Consider the following 21272-nt stretch of genomic DNA (forward strand, 5'->3'; position numbering starts at 1 on the left):
GATTGCTACGTTGAAGAATATAAAATATATTTTGATTTGTTTAACACTTTTTTTGGTTTCATATGCGTTATTTCATAGTTCTGATGTCTTCACTATTATTTTACAATGTAGAATATAGTACAAATAAATAACAGTACTAACATCTCAAACTCAACTGACTGTTTATGAAAATGAACCAGTAAGGTTGTGCTAGAAGTAAAGACGCTAATTAAACAAAAAGTTTTTTATGAATCATTGATTAAGGTCAAGAGCAGTACACTGGGAACAGCATCATAAGACAATAGAACTTCAGGTTTGATCTTAACTGACACTGACAGTCAATGACCACCATGTGAGAGCCGAGGCACAATGATCTTGACCCTCCCTGGCCTCCCGTATTCCCTGTGAAGTCCACTTAACTTTCACTCATTATCTCCTTAAGCACTGAAGAGCAACATTTCACTGTGTCCTGACCCTGATTCAGGACTGATCCAGGCCACAAAGGATGGATCGTAAGCCCCTGTGGACAGGTGTCGATCTAGGCAATTACCCATCATCCCAGCCACAGACAGACCACCCAGGACCTCTGAGTGGTTCTCAGACATGCTTACGGCTGGGATCACAGTGCAGTGTGATGACCCCTCACCTCTGCCCTGAGGTCAGGGGTCAGAGAGAGGTGGTCATGTGACTATCTGCCAGGCACAGCGGAGCTCTATACCAGGCTTGGTTAGATATAGATATGGAGAGATACATTAAATTACCAAAAGTATGTGGACACCTGCTTATCAAACATCCCATTACAAAATCAAGGGCATTAAAATGGAGTTGGTCCCCCCTTTGCTACTATAACAGCCTCCACTCATCTGGGAAGGCTTTCCACTAGATGTTGGAACATTGCTGCGGGGACTTTCTTTCATTCAGCCAAAATAGCAATAGTGAGGTCAGGCACTGATGTTGGGCGATTAGGCCTGGCTGGCAGTCGGCGTTCCAATTCATCCCAAATGTGTTCGCTAGGGTTAAGGTCAGGGCTCTGTGCAAGTCAGTCCTTCCACACCGATATCAAGACACCATTTTTGTGTGGAGTTCGCTTTGTGCACGGGGGCATTGTCATACTGAAACAGGAAAGGGCCTTCCCCAAACTGTTGCCACAAAGTTGGAAGCACAGAATAGTCTAGAGGCCTACCACTTCACGGCTGAGCCGTTATTGCTCCTAGAGCTTTCCACTTCCCGCTAAAAGCACTTACAGTTGACTGGGGGTAGATCTAGCAGGGCAGAGATTTTATAAACTGACTTGGCACTGTCATAGGTGGCGTCCTATGACAGTGCCACATTGAATGTCAATGAGTTTGTCAGTAAGACCATTCTACTGCCAATGTTTGTCTATGGAGATTGCATGGCTGTGTGCTCAACTTTATACACCTGTCAGCCACGGGTGTGGCTGAAATGGCAGAATTCACTCATTTGAAGGGGTGTCCACTTACTTTGGTACATATAGTGTATGAGAGAGCATGAGAGAGATAAGGGAGAGCGATATGAGAGAGATGGTAGTGGTGGTGAGAGTAAATTAGATTCCTCTGGGAGTTCTCTATGAGGGGTGGCTGTTTCCAGTCAGTCATTGCCATGACATGCCTGAGCTATGCAGAGTTCAACCTTCTCTATACTGCAGCTTTAGAGTTTGTTCCTGTGGACAAGTGCAGCCACAGAACATATATTTGGCACAATCAAAACGTCTCTTTATTTTAAAGTAGAAATCTTGGAAATCAAGGTCCATATTACCGGCAATATGACAAAATCTTCTACGGTGGTTTGGTTGATTAGTATTTAGAAACAAGAGAGCTCAGTCAATATATCTTTGCATTGCAGAAATCAAGGGCAAAATGCAGGTAGCCCAACTGTGAAAGGCGGTGGTCTTTCTTGGCCTCTAAGACGGACAAACAAGCAAAAGGTGCTACTGCAGATGAGAATGAAAGACTAATATCCAGGTTGGCTGAATTCTGTTTCCATGGTGAATCTTGTGAAATCATAGGGCCTGGTGATTGGATGGATGGACGGACAGACAGAGGGCTGGACAGTGACCCATAGACCGGGGCCATTAGCTGAAGTGGCGTCCCAGTCTGGCCTGGCGGTAGTCCACTCTCAGCTGGACGAAGGCGTGCAGAAGGTTCCGGTCCAGGTTGGTAAGCTGCTCGCCAGAGCAAACCTGTTTGAGGTTGTCGGGGGCAACCACCAGGAGGTTACACAAGGCGTGGAGCGTGTCAAAGAGCTGCAGCACCAAAGGAACCTGCGGGACAGACAGTCAACCATACACAGAACTTTTACAACATCCAACCCAAGCCAGTATGCTAGCTAGCATTAACTCGGTAGCATTGCTAGTGCTTAATATTATGATGTAAATTGTTGCTACAGCTGTAATGCTAACTCTGGTGTGACCTCTCACCCGGAAGTCCTTGGCACTTTTGCGGTACTCGGCCACGTCGCAGATGGCCAGCATGCCTCCCATGGAGCTGTAGCTGTACTGCTGCAGATGCTCGTGGATGAGGCGGTGGAAACGCACACCCAGCTCCGTCAGCACTGTGTCCACGTTCTTACCGTCCATGGACTTCCGCACACGCTCCACCTGCCGACTTACGTACACACACACCTTGGAGCAGGCCTGGGGAGCACAGGCAGGAAGGGGACATCAGACCATCTGGTTGGGAGTCACAGGTCGAGTGAAATGGCACTGATTTGTTTTTTACTTTTTAAAACTCTTCAGACTACAGTTTCTCTTTGCATATGAGACAAGGGGTGGAGGCTGGGTGCAGTTCACTCCTTACTGCGGTGCACTGGATCATAACGTTGTTCTCGTCTTCAGGCCTGAAGTCTGTCTTCTTCTGTTCCGTAGCCAGGATGTGCTTCATCTGTCCCACCATGCAGTTCAGCGTTCTGCAGAGAGGACAACACCATGACAACCACCCCTCACACACTAATATAATACATTCACTAATTTCCCATGATGTTGTTGATAACATAAAAAAAACAGTGGTTTACTGACCTGTCTATGCCGGTGTCCAGTTTCACCTCCATCTGTTCAATCACCTCCTTCTTCTTGTGCAGGCACTCTGTCAGTTTGGGAGAAGAGCTGGTGGAGAGAGAAGGTCCATAAAAGGTCAACGGTAATACAAAGTAGCACAGAACAACTATCTGGAAAACATGAAGCTTGCTACATGGCTAAAACATTTGAGCAGTTGCCATACCAGGCATATAATAAATATATTTCGTAGACCGTGAAATGCTAAATACCAGTCAGGATGCTGTCGTAACAAGTAATTAAATAGCAGGTGCAGCTGTAGAACCTTTTGAGGATCTGAGGACCCATGCCAAATCTTTTCAGTCTCCTGAGGGGGAATAGGTTTTGTCGTGCCCTCTTCATATCTGTCTTGGTGTGCCTGGACAGCCCCGTTGATGAGAATGGGGGCGTGCTCGGTCCTCTTTTCCTGTAGTCCACAATCATCTCCTTTGTCTTGATCACGTTGAGGGAGATGTTGTTGTCCTGGCACCACACTGCCAGGTCTCTGACCTCCTCCCTATAGGCTGTCTCGTTGTTGTCGGTGATCAGGCCTCCCACAGTTGTGTCATCGGAAAACTTAATGAATGTGCTGGGGTGGTGCTTGGCCGTGCAGTCATGAGTGAACAGGGAGTACAGGAGGGGACTGAGCGCGCATCCCTGAGGGGCCCCCTGTGTTAAGGATCAGCGTGGCAGATGTGTTGTTACCTACCCTTACCACCTGGGGATGGACTGTCAGGAAACCCTGGATCCAGTTGCAGAGGGGGGTGTTTATTCCCAGGGTCCTTAGCTTATTGATGAGCTTTGAGGGCTCTATGGTGTTGAACGCTGAGCTGTAGTCAATGAATAGCATTCTCACATAGGTGTTCCTTTTGTCCAGGTGGGAAAGGGCAGTGTGGAGTGCAATAGAGATTGCCTGGGGTTGGGGTGGTATGCAAATTGGAGTGGATCTAGGGTTTCTGGGATAATGGTGTTGATGTGAGCCATGACCAGCCTTTCAAAGCACTTCATGATATGAGTGCTACGGGTCGGTAGTCATTTAGGCAGGTTACCTTAGTGTTCTTGGGCACAGGCATTATGGTGGTCTGCTTAAAACGCGTTGGTATTACAGACTCGGATAGGGAGAAGTGGAAAGTGTCAGTGAAGACACTTGCCAGTTGGTCAGCGCATGTTCGCAGTACACGTCCTGGTAAGCCCTGCGGCCGTGTGAATGTTGACCTGTTTAAAGACAGCTCCTTGAAAGCGAAAGCTGAAAGCGACAGCTCTAACCTTTAGCTCAGTGCAGTGTGAGAGCAAAATTGCAAGATTGTTATAATACTTTTATTGCATCAAACGGTTGTTTTATGCAACAAAATAGAGGGTTCTCATAACTCTATTGTGTCTGTGTGAATTGAAAGTGGGCCTCTGGGAGTTAACACTGCCAGGAGATATAGGATGTCCTTGGGGATACCGCATTCCAGAACATGAGTTAATGTTTCCGCTCGATAAGGTACCAAGGAGAGACGACTCCAGAGCCAGACCCTGGTCTCTACATAATGAGATACTTATAATTAACAGCAGACAGTATCTTTCATACAAATCTGAACCTTGTGACCCATTCCATACATCTGTTTTTTGTCATCAACATCCAGGAGGATGGACTTTGCTATAAAATGCTGTGGCTCAAATCCGCTCATTGGTTTCTCAGTGATCACCTCCAGGGGTGATTACCGACCAGCTCCCTTACTGCAGTAATTAAATAATAGTTTGATTGTTTTGAAGAAATCAAAAAGTCTCCCTTTGATTACAATAATTCCACCACAGCGGATGTTGCCTGTAGTCCATGGCTTCTGGTTGGGGTATGTACGTACGGTCACTGTGGGGACGATGTCGTCGATGCACTTATTGATGAAGCCAATGACTGATGTGGTATACTCCTCAACGCCATCTGAGACATCTCGGAAAATAATCCAGTCTGTGCTAGCAATAGACTGCAGTATGGGACAGGGGGGGATAGGTATGATTGACAGGACATGCCCTATGCTAACCTGATAAGAGGCATGAGGTGGTCATTGAACTGCTTATCAAACAGGTGGAAGATGGTGTTGGCCTGCTGAACTACATCCAGGAAGTAAAGGTTGGCATTCTTGGCATCAGCTGATGGAATGGCTGTAGAGAGAGGCGAGAGAAAAACACTTTCCATTTAAAAAGGCACAAGAGAAGATTCATTTTACACCCACATGTAAAAAGGATTTACTCAATGTTTCTAAAAGGTTTTTCGACCTTTACTGTGTTAGTGACAGTTAGTGAGAGTTGTGTGTACCGGAAAGGCCTATCTCCAGTGCGTAGTCAATGTGGTCCACACACAGGTGCTCCACCAGCAGCAGGAAGATGGAGAAGGCGTTCTTGGGCAGGTCCGAGGGATCTGAGAGCTGGTTCACAACACAGAGACAGGACCTGATTTCCTCGCAGCACTCTACAGGGATCTACTGCAAAGGCCTCATTTACATACACCGTAGCCAAATATATTTAAACTCAGTTTCACAATTCCTGACATTTAATCCTTGTAAAAATTCCCTGTTTTAGGTCAGTTAGGATAATCACTTTATTTTAAGAATGTGAAATATCTGAATAATAGTAGAGAGAATGATTTATTTCAGCTTTTTATTTCTTTCATCACATTCCAAGTGTGTCAGAAGTTTACATACACTCAATTAGTATTTGGTAGCATTGCCTTTAAATTGTTTGACTTGGGTCAGACGTTTCAGGTAGCATTCCACAAGCTTCCCACAATAAGTTGGGTGAATTTTGGCCCGTTCCTCCTGACAGAACTGGTGTAACTGAGTCAGGTTTGTAGGCCTGCTTGCTTACACACGCTTTTTCAGTTCTGCCAACAAAGTTTCTATAGGATTGAGGTCAGGGCTTTGTGATGGCCACTTCTATACCTTGAATTGGTTGTCCTTAAGCCATTTTGCCACAACTTTGGAAGTATGCTTGGAGTCAATGTCCATTTGGAAGACTCATTTGCGACTTCCTGACTTATGTCACAGAATTTTTAATTCCTCATGAAGCCATCTATTTTGTGAAGTGTACCAGTCCCTCCTGCAGCAAAGCACCCCCACAACATGATGCTGCCACCCCCGTGCTTCACGGTTGGGATGGTGTTCTTCGTCTTGCAAGCCTCCCCCTTTTTCCTCCAAACATAATGATGGTCATTACGGCCAAACAGTTCAATTTTTGTTTCATCAGACCAGAGGATTTTTCTCCCAAAAGTATGATCTTTGTCCCCATGTGCAGTTGCAAACTGTTGTCCGGCTTTTTTTAATGACGCTTTTGGAGCAGTGACTTCTTCCTTGCTGAGCGGCCTTAAGGTTATGTTGATATGGGACTTGTTTTACTGTGGATATAGATACCTTTGTACCCGTTTCCTCCAGCATCTTCACAAGGTCCTTTGCTGTTGTTCTGGGATTGATTTGCACTTTTCGCACCAAAGTACGTTCATCTCTAGGAGACAGAACGCATCTCCTTCCTGAGTGGTATGACGGCGGCATGGTACCATGGTGTTTATACTTGCGTACTATTGTTTGTACAGATGAATTAGCCTATCAGAAGCTTCTAAAGCCATGACATAATTTACTGGAATTTTCCAAGCTGTTTAAAGGCACAGTCAACTTGGTGTATGTAAACTTATGACCCACTGGAATTGTGATACAGTGAATTATAAGTGAAATAATCTGTCTGTAAACAATTGTTGTAAAAATGACTTGTGTCATACACAAAGTAGATGTCCTAAACGATTTGCCAAAACTACAGTTTGTTATCAATAAATGTATGGAGTGGTCGAAAAACAAGTTTTAATGACTCCAACCTAAGTGTATGTAAACTTCCGATTTCAACTGTATGATCACTGTGACAAAGGATCCTGTTATGATAATTCAGGATCACTGCAGTCAGTGTTATTGTCTCTCCTGTAGGGGGCAGCGTAGCAGCCTCACCCTGTTGCACCTCTCGAAGGCGTGGCGTGTCTCCTGCAGCAGGTTGACCACCACCTCCTGGGACAGGAAGGTCTCCCCGTGGGTGTCGATGCTGGGCCCCAATGGCAGGTTGGTGCGCTGTCTGATCCGCTCCTTCAGCTCCTGGATACTGAAGGGGGGGATTGATTAAGTGCACCGGGCTATGGCCCGTGATGTGAACGGAGGAGTGCCCTTATCAAATCGAAATCTGCACCTCTGTCATGTCGTCAACAAAGCAGCATGGTGCATCATTCAGAAAAACACCACTTTCTTATTTCTCCATAAAATGCTTCAATTTTCAAAGAATTCATTGGGAAGGCAGATAAAGCCTTTTCATCAAAAGCAATCATGTTTGCACTTGAAAACACAGAACCCTACTCACTACTCCAAGTGCCTAAACTACGCCACTTTTGTTTTGAGCAGACTATGTCGTCAGCCAAAACAGGGCACCTGGCTTACACCCGGGAGGCAGCCCGGTTCTAAAACGAATGCATTCAATACTAACCGGCTTCACCATACCCGGGTCATTAACAGAACTCCCTCACCATTACACCATTAAGGAAAAGGGAGGAGTCTGAACTCAAAGACAGGACCTTGATATGAGGAGTGGAGAGATGAGGGATGTACTATTTAAAGCCATTTAACTATTTAATCCAACTCAGGTCTGACACCAAGGCGGAGAAGGAAGTTCAGGGTAAAGGGAGAAGACGGAGGAGAGAGGGGAGGGTCATGGGGGCTCTAGGGTAGAGGTGGTCAGTCACTTCCTACCTGCCCCCACCCAGTGGGCGTTTCTGGTGGTTCTTGGAGTCGTAGTAGCGTTGCAGGATCATGGCGCTGCGTGTGCGGAGGTAATCTTTCTCCATTTCAATGTAGCTCTCCAGATAGGTGGAGAAGATGTTCTTGATGAGCTTGGACAGGAACGTGTGTTTGTCTGAGCCCAGGTTGAACTCTGTTAGCTTGGCAGCCAAGGCTGTCGTCCTGGAGACACAGGGTTGCCAAGATTACCAATGGTCAGACTGGAGGGTATGAGGTATTAAAGGCCCAGTGCAGTCAAAAACTTGATCTCCTGTATTTTATATATATTTCCACACTATGATGTTGCAAAAATACTGTGAAAATGATAATTCCCTTTTAGTAAGAGCTGTTTGAAAAGATTGACTGAAATGTCAACCTGTTGTGGTGGGATGGAGTTTTGCCTGTTGACATCACCAGGTGGTAAATAAGTTAATAGACCAATTAGAATTCCAAACCTCTCTGCCAATTTCAGCTAGTTTTCAGTTTTCCCCTCCCCACTCAGTCCACTCCCAGACAGACCTAGCAAAATTATTGATTGAGAAATTGCTTTAATTTAAAGCAATCACAGTAAGGTACATATTGTCAGCCAGAAATGATTTGGTATCGAGATTAAAAAAAAGAAGAAGCCTGCATTGGACCTTTAAGAGTGAAGAGATCAAAGGTGAACAGACATTACCTGGTGTAGAGGTCGTAGAGGTTTTTGAGGTATTGTTCTATGTCAGAGCGGCGGGTCTCGTCCAGCTTCTCTTTCACGTGAGCCTGGAAACACAAAGCTGCTCAGTCAGTCCAACATAACTGGGTCAGAGAAGGTATTGTCTGGCAAATCTAGTGGCAGATATTGTTCACTATACCTGTAGTTTGTTCTCAAATATGTTCTGGATGAGTTTGGCCATGACGGTCTCGGGGCTCTGGAAGACCTCGCCCACCTGCTTGTTGACTCGCTGGCAGAGGAGGGCCGTGTCTTCAAACACATCACTACGCATATACGCTCCCTGAACACACACAGAGTTAATTACAGACCTCAGGACTACAACTTGTGCTGAGATTACAACAGAAGCAGGAAAGGTACTCTATACTAAACTGTTATGAAAGGGTTCATGTTCAACTGAACACTGCACACTCACCTCCTGACACTGCTTGATATAAACATCTACACAGTGCGCATAGCCCTGCAGGAAACAAAGACATGTCACAATCACACCTGCATCATTACCACAATCCAACATCTCCAAAGAACAAACTGGATGCAATGCTTGTATAGACGCTAAATGAGATACAAGTGCATATTTGTAAGTTACAATATGCACCACTACTACACATACACCGCTCAAACAATAACACTAATCTTTCTTTAATATGGAGACGTATCAAAACAGTCCAGTGTTTGTGGGTCACCTTGAAATGTAAGAGGACTGCGGCGACCTCCCGCATGCGGCCAATCTCGCCCCTACGCTGGGCCGCCGTGAACTCCTGGACCAGCTGGCGCTCCAGGTCGTGGTATTTACCTAGAGAGACACATTCAGATCGAGTTGCCTTTCTTAGCATGGCTGTGCAATCATTTGTTGATCAATCAGCAACAAAGGTCATTTTGAGTGCAACCACTCACTTGCAATCTTGGCCTTGACATCCGCAAACCTGTAAGAGGACAAGAATAGAGGCATTCACCAAAGAGGATATCGGAGATTAAAAAGACTCAAACTCAAAATGATGTCAATGTAATCTTGCATGTGTGACATTTGTAGTCCCTCTTGAAGTGAAATGTATTCTCTCACTCAGAAACACTAGTTAATGCAACATAACATTTACAAAACTAGTCTGGTTGGGCTGGAGGCACAGAGTAGCAGCACCGATACTGTTTGCATTGTACCACAGAGCTCGTGTAAAGCTGCCTCCAGGACGACTCACCTGTCAAACGGCAGCTCCTGCGCTATGAGATGCAACTTCTGAATGATATCAGCAGCTTCCTTAATCTGGGAAAGGGAGAAATATGGGGGTAGGAGTCGGGAGGGAGAGAAACATTAGAAAATGGACACCCAAACAGAGAGCAGACCAACAGTAGCAGCATCTCCACTTAGGAGATCATGTTAAACCAGCCCTCCTCTTCCCTGTACACCATGGAGCTGATAACAAGCAGCCGCCGCTCACCTGGCTAACAGCATCCGCAGCAGCCGCCCTGGGTTAGCAGCATATCTAACTCTTTATTGGCATGCCTCCTCTGAATGGGCTCTAATCCCACTGCAGCCTAAATCGCCTTCAATAATCTGTCCGGCCAGGGATATCTCTTAAAAAATGGGCCCTGTCGAGAACCCGCCACTCCCCTCCCCCTGACATACACGCTGGCTGAAAAACCCAGACCTAGTAAAGGCCCGCCGTCCGCAACTCTTCTGTTCCCGCAGATGCCTGCCTCAGCTAACATCATTACTCCGCTCCCATGAGGAGGATCCAGCCTTTCTGCGCGGCAAAGGTTTTCTAAGTATCTGTCCCCCAGCTAAGATTAGCTAAATCCCATGTAAGTAATGTAGCCGTCTCTCTGCAGTCAGGGTTTAGCAGCACTTGTCTCCTCGCTGGCGGCCCAGCCCTCCCTTTCAGAAGGATTAGCAGAGCCATCCCCCCCTTCAGCTATTCACTCGCAGCTTTCCTCTTTCCCCCTCATCTGGAGGTATGCTCAGGAAAAGGGATCCGTCCGATATTCCCGCCATGCCTCTCTGGAAGCATTCCCATCCCATCTCCAGGTCCCGTCTCTGAGATTGACCTCCAGACTCTCCGCCCGCTTTGATTACGGTTTCCCCACTCGCTCTTAAACCGTTTTGACAATCCCCAATCAAACTTTTGAGGGTTGATAGTGAGGTCACTCAAATGGCTTTGAACTCTTATCGGAAACGTAGATTAATTAGGCCCAGTTTTCTCCCATAAGAAATATATTTTGATGTGCTTTCCCATGCCACATTTAGCTGTAGTAGGACAAAATGGTGATGACCAAGACCGTCAACAGCAACAACAAAAAAAGGCTCTCTCTCACACCTTGCAATTAATGTGATTAAGACAGACATGAGCATGTTGACATCCATGGTAGTCAATCCTCTAGCTATTGTCAAAAAGTAAAGGCCAGTTGATTAATCCAAATTAGCTCAGGGATCCAACTAAAGGGATCAATTCCACAAATTACAATGTGTGGTTACCTCAATCCTGTTCATTGACTTATTTCAGTTCTTAACATCTTTCACTGCTGTAGTAGTGTTATATTCAAGGGTCAATCTTTTTCATTTTTGAAAAACATAAAAAAGGTCAATCTCTAAGAATACACGAGGGTGGATGGTAATGTGTGTATCATGACCTTCTCTGGGTTGTTGAAGACATCACTGCGCAGGTCCCCATCCAGGAACTCATTGAAGTAGGTCATGAGACGCTGTGCCTCCACCGCCCTCTGCCTGGGCGTGTTCACGCCCTCCAGCTGGTCGCCAAGGTGACACACCTTGGTGGCCACATAGCTGATGTGCTCGTCCAACTCCTGGAAGTGCTGGAAGGCTACCTGTATGGAGATAGAGTTGTGCAAAAAGAAATCACACATTGTGTGACATGATTAATAAATGGGGATAAACATAATCTTGCATGATGGCAGGGCTTTCAAAATGTAGCAAGGGTCATAATGCTTTTATATTACACTGGATTCTGACATTCTCTTCAAAACGTGCCTGTCTACAGGGTAAAAGGCTGGGGATCTGAGGTTGTGGTGGGTCCAGTGGGTTGTGAAACTGACCTGGTTGCTCCTCTGTAAGTCCTGCACTTTGTGGGCAAACTCCTTGGCCTCTCTGTGACACTGGTGCTCCAGCTTCTCCACCCGCCGTTGGATCTTCTCATCTAGCTGCTTCAGCTCCTCTATGTGGTTCTCAAACTCCTCCAGCAGCCTAGGAGGGAAGCAGGACAAGGGCTGTAAAAGACTGCAAGCCTTCCTCACATTGGTCTAGACTCTCCATAGCCATGAGTTCACTTACAAGCTGGCCTTCAACTTGATTTGTCCTACTAACTCAGTCGTCACCAACCTTTGAGTCAAGATCACGTTCAGGGTCAAAATGCAAGCCAAGATCTACCACTCAGATAAAAACAAAACATGACTTAAAAAGTGGAAGCCTATGCAATAAAAAAAAAACTGTTCTGTAGGAATGAGGTTTGTGCCGTAGGCCTAGTACATAATCACAGCATTTGGCTAAACTGGCCTGCCAATATTGTTCTTCTCAGACCATATTGTATTTCAAAACTCGAGGTTTGATAACAAAATAGGTAAGTTCTATCACTTGCGAGGTACAGCTGAGCATACATTTAAATAATTGGCTTTTTTATTTTACTAGAGTGATGGTACCTGCATCCGATGGTCAGTCTCAGCAGAGGGAGAGCACAGCAGAGGGGTCTGCCTCTCATGGTCCCTGCTCTCTCCTTTCCTCCGGTGAGACTGACCAGAGGGAGAGCACAGCAGAGGGGTCTGCCTCTCATGGTCCCTGCTCTCTCCTTTCCTCCGGTGAGACTGACCAGAGAGAGAGCACAGCAGAGGGGTCTGCCTCTCATGGTCCCTGCTCTCTCCTTTCCTCCGGTGAGACTGACCAGAGAGAGCACAGCAGAGGGGTCTGCCTCTCATGGTCCCTGCTCTCTCCTTTCCTCCGGTGAGACTGACCAGAGAGAGGGGGCATCATGGGTCTGCCTCTCATGGTCCCTGCTCTCTCCTTTCCTCCGGTGAGACTGACCAGAGAGAGGGGGCATCATGTTTCTGCCTCAGGAACAACATGAATTTGTGCATATGACTAGAAAAAGTGAAATATTCCTTGACACAATGAGCAATTAATAAAAGACGCAGGTCTATCGATACTCATTCCTTGGAGTTGCAGCGCGAGTGGAAGTAGGGAAAAGCACATTTATGTTTTGAAAAAGGTTTGAATAAAAACAGAAACATGAACTCACTCATAAAAACACCAGCTCTTTGCTATATTCTTTGACAGTCTCTCTCTGGTCGAGGTTTTAAAAGCTATGAAATCTCACCTAGGCTAATATCAAACTTTGCTGTGGGGTTGTGGAAGCTGTATGCACAGTGATTTTAGCTAACAGACTGGACAGGGGCACACTTGATTTAACTTTCCTGGTCTGCCGGGTAGGCAGAGTTTGTCCAGCCAGACAAATGAAATGTAGTTCAAAATGGGAACACTTTGCCTACCAGGCGTGCAGAACTTCTGAGTCAAATGAACCTACTGCCAACAGAGCAAGTTGCCTTCTAAATTAAAAAATAATAAATATATATATATATATATATATATGAGTGCAAGGCTTTATCATTGACTTTTCTTCAGAAATGTTTGGTGATCGACTAGGAATGTCTCGCAGATTGAGATCGGCCGGTTGGTGACCACTGTACTAACCTTACACTCATTCAGTTAATATTTATACATAGTATTGAGGGCTTAATCCTTGGGTCCCCACATTTACGAAGCTCTACAAACTGGGAGCTACGTCAGCTGCATTTAAAGTGAGGACTGTGGAGCAAATGTTGTAATTCAGCACCATATTTAACAGACTAGGAAACGTCCCAAAATGATGAGTATTTAATCTCTTAGCTAATTCCCGCAGCAGTGGCTTCAGCTTAGGGACATCTCCCATCCCTTCCCAATGCACATTCATTTCCTTGCTGTCAGTTACTGTATGACTCAGAGCTTGGTGGCCTCCCATTACGCACTGCCTCGGAGTTATCTTCAATGGGGGTTTAAATAGAACTTGTTGTATGGTTGGGACTAGAGCTTTAAGAAAGGGGGATAAGGCTGAAACAAAGGTAAGGGTCTTAAAAGGGGAAGCACAAGGACCTGCAATAAGACAGGGGATTGGCTGCTGGTTGATCAAGATTAGGCTGGTGGTAGGTGTTAGGGTTAGTTAGTCTTTTGAAAAGAGGTCAAGCGTCATGATTACGGTAACTTTCAATAAAGCCATGTCTTTAGAACAAGACTACCTTTTGGGGTCGAATGCCTCAGCTCCGCCTTTGGACCCTCCTCCAGGGGTTCTCCAGGCCAACCTCTCTATGTACTCATCTGCATCAAAGGGCTCCTGTGGATCAAGCACACACAGACAGTGTCAATCTCTGTCCTGTTAAGACTGTCTTAGATAAATGGTGAGCATGGGATGTGACATGAGCAATACTGGAACCTGGCTAGCTGACTAAACTCAACGACTGTATAATTGTGGGCTAATCTTTGGGTGCTGAAATCGGTAGTTTTTTATTTATGTGATGTCGGAGTTCCAATCCGCCCACACTAGTCGCTGCTCAACTCCATCGTAAATCGTTGAGTTTAGTTGACTAGACCATGGCATACATTAACCCTTATTGTGTCTAATGGTCAATGATTGATTACAGGTGCACTCAAGTAGCTAGCTGGTTACATGGTTTCAATGCTGTTTTTGCAGTTTTGGGGAAGCTACTCTGAAAATATAGTTGCTATTTTTATTTTATTTAACTAGGCAAGTCAGTTAAGAACAATTCTTATTTACAATGATGGCCTTTCCGGCCAAACCTGGACTACGCTGGGCCAATTGTGGGCCGCCCTATGGGACTGCACTGAGATGCAGTGCCTTAGACCGCTTCACAGTTTACCAAGCTACCCTTAAGAAGAATATAGTTTACTTAACTAAAGTTACTTAGAAAAAAAGTTAACTTCTTCCAAACTACTTAGTGAAAAATAACATCTAAATCTGAAATGTCATATACAACAGATAGCAAGAACAGATCCCTATAGTCAGATGTTAACAGAATGTATGATTTAGCCTATTTAACAAAGTTAAAATTAGGCACACAGTGTTTCAAGTGAGAATTAGCTAGGTTTGATGCCAAAAAATAAAGGAAATTCTTTGCCTCACCCATCTTTTCTTTTTGCAAAAACGTAGCGTGTAGTTAGCTACACCAAAACATGGCAAAAAAGTAATTAACTACCAAGATTTGAATTTAGTTCAACCACCACCAAGCTATTGCAAAATGTCATCAAATGACTAGTTGAACAATGTAGCTAGTTCACTACTCCCCAACAATGATATGTAGGGGCGTGACAAGCTACCTAGCCAATGCTACTGTAAACCAGTAACTTAGGCAATAACATAAGACATAGAGCAGCTAGAGCAGGGGTGGGCAAACATTTGGCTCGAGGAACACATCGGGATTTTGAAATTCAACGGAGGGATGCAATCAATTTGCGGAGCCCTCCCGAGTGGCGCAGCGGTTTAAGGCGTCACTACAGACCCGGGTTCAATCCCAGGCTGTGTCACAGCAGGCCGTGACTGTGAGACCCATGAGGCGGCGCACAATTGGCCCAGCATCATCCGGGTTAGGAGAAGGCTTGACAGGCCGAGATTTCCTGTGGCGGCTGGGGCAAATCCCTACGGGAGTTGCAGCAATGGGACAAGACTATCCAATTGGATACCATGAAATTGGGAATAAAAAATGTTTACAAAAAATAAATATATAATAAAATATAATACGTCTTGCGGGCCAGATTGAAGTGCCCAGTGGGATGGATACACTTTGCCCCCCAAGCTAGAGGTAAGTTTGGTTAAGGTACAGCTGGGGGGTATACTACAAATCAGGTTCAATGAGTTAACCAGCTAACTTGTCTAAATGCTCTAAAATAACTTTAAATGGGCTCAGCATTTTAAAACACATGAGTTTAGCTTTCTTAATTAACCAACAAAAATCGGTTATTTCTGGTTGTTTATCAAGTTAGCTGGCTAACTCACTGAACCTACTTTGTAGTATAACCCTCTAGTCAACTTACATAATTGACAAATGATCACATCGTCAACATCTGCCTGGGTAAACACTACAGTAACTAGCTTTGTTAGCTAGCTGTCAGTGCAAAATAGCTAGCAAATGGTAACGTCGCTAGCTAATGGACAGCTGGGCAACTTCCTAACCAGCAGATCTGACCCGCTTGCTTACACCTGCGATAGGACTGGGTTCGGATAGGATTCCTGTGTTGGTTAAGACACCACGGAGCCGGCGCGAGATATGGCTCGGAAAACGTAACTCAATCCTGGGAAATGCGTTGTACTCCCGAATTTTTTCGGTGTAACTGTTGGGACAATTCGGAGTACACCGCATTTCTCATCCCTGTTTTGAAGTACGTTTTCCGAGCCTTACCTCGCGCTGGCTCAGTGGGGTCTTAACATACAGAGGAAGCCTATCCGACCCTAGTGCAGCTGTAAGCAAGCGGGTCGGATCTGCTGGCAAGGCAACTTCCTAGCTGAGGCACAATTTCCAATCCTTATAGCTATATCTGGCTAGCTAGTTAGCCTAAATTAAGACATTTCAACTAACGGTACTCATCTAACGTTTAAACAGGGGGTTATCTAGCTCATACGTATCCTCCTAGCTAGCTATTAAGCTACCACTAAAGTTAGCAGTCAGCTAGGCCAAGGGAACATACATTTTATTTTACCTCGAATAGTTGAGGAGTCGTTGCCATGTTCTACTTATATATGCAATGTACAAATTGCAGTTTAGGCAAACTAACATTCGGGTATGACAGCCGATTGACTGATCAGCTGGATTTATGTTTTGCCCTTTGTTGATACGTTTAACAGCTCTACTTCCGGGTCGTCACTAGTTTCTTTTTTTTTTTGGTAGTCACTAGTTTCCATAGCCTTAGGCCGTATTCGAGAGCGTCAAAACCGTGGTGTATCATGGGTTAATTGTGACTGACTGACTAATCGATCAATAATATTGAGCAGTTATTTAGGATGCAAGGGAATTTGTAAATCAGTCAGTCTCGACTCGCATTTATAATGTCGGCTGCAATGTCGAGCGTGTCCATTATTATGACTAAACCCCGCCTACAATTTCTCTTATCAAAATCTGATTTTAAACCTAACCTTAACCACACTGCAAAACTTATGCCTAACCTTAAATGAATAACCAAAATGTAAAAAAGAAATAAAAATAATGTTGACTTTGTGGCTGTGGTAACTAGTGACACCCCGGAAGGTACACTGCGTAAACACACACGCGCAAAAGTATCCTGATTGGTTCAGGCTGTCACATGATTGTAAAAATAGGAAGTTCATTTTGCAACGAAAACAGAACAGAATATCGATAAACTCAGTCGTGCAAGTTTAAAATGAGGCAAAATGTTATGTCCCCCTTTGTTGGACTACTTTAAGATTTCCCTCATAGATCTATCATAGAAGAAACGTGGTTATCATATGTATGCATAACCTGTCAATCACAGGCATTTTGTTCTGGACAACATGAGTGTGAGGGCATTGTGGATTATATCTTACGAGAGGGGAGAGTCTGTAGCAGTGCGCTTTTCCAGGTTTGTAATGTTTTTCCTTCCATTGTTTGTGTAAAATGTAATGTCATCGTATGTATGTATGTATGTATGTATGTATGTATGTATGTATGTATGTATGTATGTATGTGTATGTTAATTCACACCTGTCCCATATTGCTGTTTTGGCTATGTGCATAGTTGGTAAAAGTGTTGGCTCCTCACACAGGCGATACCCAACAGTGGAGCAGCGTGCTAAGTGTATGGCCGGCTCATTGTATGCGTCTGTCCCAGAGGATGGCACTGTGCTCCAGCTCCTACTCACTGAGCTGGGCCTCTCTGACTCTGACAAACCCTACATGGCTCTACGAGATGACTGTCTCCACCAGCAGCGCTCACCAGCCTTGGAGCTCCATTTAGAAGGCCCCAGTGGAGGGGTTCTTTGGCCAATGTTGGTCATCTCCCAGGGGACTCTGATCCTGGCCTGTCTGGCCGTGGTGGATGCCCCCGCTGATCCTCGGCCTCCTCTGGCTAGCTTGTTCTCTGTCTCCCAGGGTCTCACACTGTTGGCGGGCCTGCAAGCTTTCCTCTGTGGGTCTGGGAGTAAGCCTGACAGAGAGGGGCTGACATCTCGCCTGGCCATGATGCCCTCTATCCTCCTGCAGATCTGCCCCCTCGGGACCCCACTGGACATCCCTCAGCCAGGGGCCTCATCGGCATCAGCAATGCCCACTCCTGCAGGGACCCAGAAACAGCCAGCCTGGAAAACAGGGGTGCACCGTGGTCGGGCTGTGGTGAATGTAGCTCTAACGGAGATGGTGCGCTCCATGCAGTATGGAAACCGAAACAGGCAGGACCTCTGGGATGTCTATGGCACAGTGACTTGCAAGGTGAGCACAGTGATACTGTCTATGGTAATGTAATACTGAAGTTTCTTGTTACCTTCTGCTTTCTACTCATTCTCTCTAACCCATTTGTGCTTTTTCCCTTTGTGTCATCAGTGTGAAGTGGAAGGGGTCCTTCCCAATGTGACGGTCACTCTCACACTGCCACCCAATGGCTCACCACTGATGGATGTCCTGGTCCACCCTTGTGTGTCTTCACTGGATGCCAGTGTGCTGACTGCCATGAGTGTTGAGGACTGTGACAGCTCTGCCTTCTCTGGCCCCTACAAGTTCCCCTTCTCCCCTCCTCTTGAGCCTTTCAGGCTCTGCAGCTACACATCTCAGGTACACAAGTCCAGAGCTTGTAAAACTAGCTAAATACATGCATTCACTCCTTCATACATTGCTGTCTTCATCTCGTCAGATTGAATGATGTATTTTCTCAGGTTCCCGTGCCTCCTATCCTAGGCACCTATCAGCTGAAGGATGATGACAACCAGTTGCGTATTACTGTGAGTCTGAAACTTCACGAGAGTGTGAGGAACAGCTTCGAGTACTGTGAGGCACATCTGCCATTCTTTAACAGGTAACCTATGCACATATAAACAATACACAACATCTCACATTGATGATGCACTTCTTGATGTCAATATAGTAGCTTATTACACATAATCATCCCTTCTAGTGTTGCTTGAAATGCAGTGTTTCTGGAATCTTGTAAAGAAACACATCTCGACTTGAGAATACGTTTAACCTCTGAACCTCTGTGTTGTGGCAGGGACCAGATGGGTAGTGTGGATGTGAAAGTGAGCTCAGGACAGCTGGAAGTGTCCAAGGAGAAGAACCTGCTGGTCTGGGTCCTCGGTACGTCTCATTGGTCTGGGGACAACATTTACACTGTGAAATGACCCAGTTTACCACATATTTAAGTTTCAAATACCCTTTATTTATGGAAAAACAACATGCATATTCTGCCTTGCCACTCTTTAGGCCAGAAGTTCCCCAAGTCCCGTGAGGTGTCACTAGAGGGCAGTGTGAGTTTTTCAGGGGAGCTCCCAGGACCTACAGATCCTCTCTGCACAGACCTTACAGCCTACATCAAAGTAAGTCAGATTCTTTCTAGACATTGGAGATGCATCTAAAACTAAACATACCAGAAAAACCATTCCTTCATGTTTTTCAGTTGTACTTCCGAGTGCCAGACTTGACTCTGTCTGGATGCTGTGTGGACCAGCATTCAGTGCAGGTCTATTCCTCTGCAAAACCTCGTATAGTCACATGTGAGTGAGAGATTTGGGTTCTAATGCTGGTTTAATTATTTTCTATGAAAATATATTCATGAAAAAATATGTATTTGTGAAGCCTGAATGTGTGCTCTCTCTTCTCTCTGCAGCCCGGGAGTTGTTATCCTCAGAATACTTTATCTGGAACTCAACTGGAACTGCACCAGTGTCCTCCGGACACATGATGCTGTAGGATGGAACTGTACAGTATAGACCAGCATCGAGGAAATTACTACTTCGTCCATATCTGGGATGGGCCAAACACATGATGGATCTCCAGAGCATAAGATCATTGCTGGACAACAGACACTGCTTTCGATTCTGGTGACAAGGTTTGAATCTGTGTAACAAACAGCATCCAACATTATGAACACAATGGTCAAAGTGCTGTAACTGAATGGCTTGTATATGCTGTTCTTCTGACAGCCTTGGTCTCATCTAAGACGCAAAATGCAATTTCTCAACCGTACTGAACAGACCAATCAATTTTCAGTGAAAGAATATGAAAAAGCTAGAATCCTTAATTGAAACAACAACAAAGTGTCCACCCCACCTCTGTTTTGGTATAAAGCTGAGGGATGGGTCTTTAGAAATGTAACCACTCCCAAAATCATAGACATAGCTATGGTTGCAAGCACGGACTATCCATGATATCAAAATTATAGTTGTAACTATGTTTTGAGGCTATACAGTGCTTTTTGTTTTACATTGTTCACAAACATTGGAGTAAAACAATCTTATATTTTTGGTTCTAATGGGGTATGACTGTTGAATTAAGTATTTTATAATTTATATTCTTCAAGAATCAATGGGTATAAATGTATATATCCTTAATGTATGTCCAAAAATGGATGTAGCTACTAAGGATTCTAGCTTTAAATACAGATAATGGTTATTCAACTGAATCTTACTGAAGAGTATTAGTACTGGAAAGAGAAAATATTGAATTATTGCAATTAAATATTGACGTTAATACAATGTCTGCATTTGTGTACATTTTTATTTATTGATGCTGCCAGTTCCTATATTTTGTAAATGTTTGGACATCCCACTCCACTGGCCACATCTCTTTAGAGAGAGGGGCCACCCCTAGCTCTGACAGTCCCACTTCAGTGCCTCTCCATCAGCCAGATAATTAGCAGCTGGGGCCTTGTCGTCGGCTGGAGCTGAGGTCCTGTGGGAGATGGGGCTTGGGATGTGAAAGGGTAGGCTGATCCGGGCAGCGTCTGTGCCACAAAGAGCCTCTCAGGAGAACTGGCAGGTCTCCCTGGCCCCCCCTGGGGCTGGCCTCTTCAAATACCCAGCCTCTCCAGCCTGAGATGGAGCACTGAACAACCCTCTAAAAAGTTGAGGCCTCCACCACCCCCAGCTGGTCAGATGACTGGCTAAGTGGAGAAAAACTTGTAAAGAGAAACAGGGTGTGGTGGCCACCTTAAATATTGCATGACAAAAATTGGTTCGGCATAAGGGTCAGATTCAAATAATTGCAATTTGGTTAGAGTACAGCTCATCCACACATGACCATGATAAGAAAGACTATTTCCCGGCACAGACATCTGGATGATATTTCTAAGTGTCCTCACGTTAACCAAGCTGTGTTTCCCAAGACATACAACAGCCTGTCTTTAGTAATACACTGCTAGTATACACTGCTAAGTATGTGAACATCTGGTAGTTGAAGTGTTAAAGCAGGTAGAGATTGTGATCCACTTTGAGTGTGTTCCACTGCAGCCAGATTCTTCTGAGTGTTCTATTGTCCAGTACTGGCCTCTCTTGCCCTCGCTGGTGCAATCGTTCTCATGTGGATTTCCACCCAGAAGACTGACCATGACCAATCCACTGACCATGACCAATCCTCTGTCAATTGGAACCAATTGCTCACACGGCATCCTTCACCTTTTTATGTAGCAGTATGCTGTGGCAGACACCCACCCTCCACGTTGATTTGGTTTTAAGACCCAGTGTGTGTGTACTGAACTGGAAGGGGCAGACTGCTCCAAAGCTCT

General features: G+C 45.2%; 2 protein-coding genes across 5 annotated transcripts; one reads left to right on the top strand and one right to left on the bottom strand.

The window, feature by feature from the left end:
- Positions 1-208: 208 nt before the first annotated feature.
- exoc5 (exocyst complex component 5) lies at positions 209-16440 on the bottom strand. 3 transcript variants are annotated; one of them, XM_035752256.2, is made up of 18 exons: positions 16269-16440; positions 13796-13890; positions 11570-11717; positions 11147-11341; positions 9718-9782; positions 9419-9447; positions 9208-9317; positions 8937-8981; positions 8664-8804; positions 8489-8571; positions 7786-7995; positions 7000-7147; positions 5328-5436; positions 5053-5173; positions 3014-3100; positions 2796-2904; positions 2417-2632; positions 209-2260 (listed from the first exon to the last, which is right to left on the bottom strand). In XM_035752256.2, the coding sequence occupies exons 1-18, from the start codon at positions 16293-16295 to the stop codon at positions 2072-2074; spliced, it is 2127 nt and encodes a 708-aa protein (XP_035608149.1). In that variant the 5' UTR covers positions 16296-16440; the 3' UTR covers positions 209-2071. The 3 variants fall into 3 exon arrangements, with proteins under 3 accessions (XP_035608149.1, XP_035608152.1, XP_035608150.1); XM_035752259.2 differs by having other exon boundaries at positions 16257-16396; XM_035752257.2 differs by lacking the exon at positions 16269-16440 and adding an exon at positions 14698-14831.
- ap5m1 (adaptor related protein complex 5 subunit mu 1) lies at positions 15243-20244 on the top strand. 2 transcript variants are annotated; one of them, XM_035752261.2, is made up of 8 exons: positions 15243-15373; positions 17329-17989; positions 18101-18328; positions 18430-18569; positions 18762-18847; positions 18974-19086; positions 19167-19263; positions 19377-20244. In XM_035752261.2, exons 2-8 carry the CDS (start codon positions 17363-17365, stop codon positions 19457-19459), a joined length of 1374 nt encoding a protein of 457 aa, XP_035608154.1. In that variant the 5' UTR covers positions 15243-15373; positions 17329-17362; the 3' UTR covers positions 19460-20244. The 2 variants fall into 2 exon arrangements, with proteins under 2 accessions (XP_035608154.1, XP_035608153.1); XM_035752260.2 differs by lacking the exon at positions 15243-15373 and adding an exon at positions 16862-17144.
- The last annotated feature ends 1028 nt before the right edge of the window (positions 20245-21272 follow it).

Source organism: Oncorhynchus keta, chromosome 35 (assembly GCF_023373465.1).
Source record: "Oncorhynchus keta strain PuntledgeMale-10-30-2019 chromosome 35, Oket_V2, whole genome shotgun sequence".
Lineage (NCBI taxonomy): Eukaryota > Metazoa > Chordata > Actinopteri > Salmoniformes > Salmonidae > Oncorhynchus > Oncorhynchus keta.

Coding starts and splice junctions, on each gene's coding strand:
- exoc5 (XM_035752256.2), bottom strand. CDS start 16,295: ATGGCAACGACTCCTCAACTATTCGAG. Junction 9,318..9,418: donor TGTCAAGGCCAAGATTGCAA/GTGAGTGGTTGC, acceptor GTGTCTCTCTAG/GTAAATACCACGACCTGGAG. Junction 5,174..5,327: donor ACTGGAGATAGGCCTTTCCG/GTACACACAACT, acceptor CTCTCTCTACAG/CCATTCCATCAGCTGATGCC.
- ap5m1 (XM_035752260.2), top strand. CDS start 17,077: ATGAGTGTGAGGGCATTGTGGATTATATCTTACGAGAGGGGAGAGTCT. Junction 17,145..17,328: donor GTAGCAGTGCGCTTTTCCAG/GTTTGTAATGTT, acceptor CTCCTCACACAG/GCGATACCCAACAGTGGAGC. Junction 18,848..18,973: donor CCTGCTGGTCTGGGTCCTCG/GTACGTCTCATT, acceptor GCCACTCTTTAG/GCCAGAAGTTCCCCAAGTCC.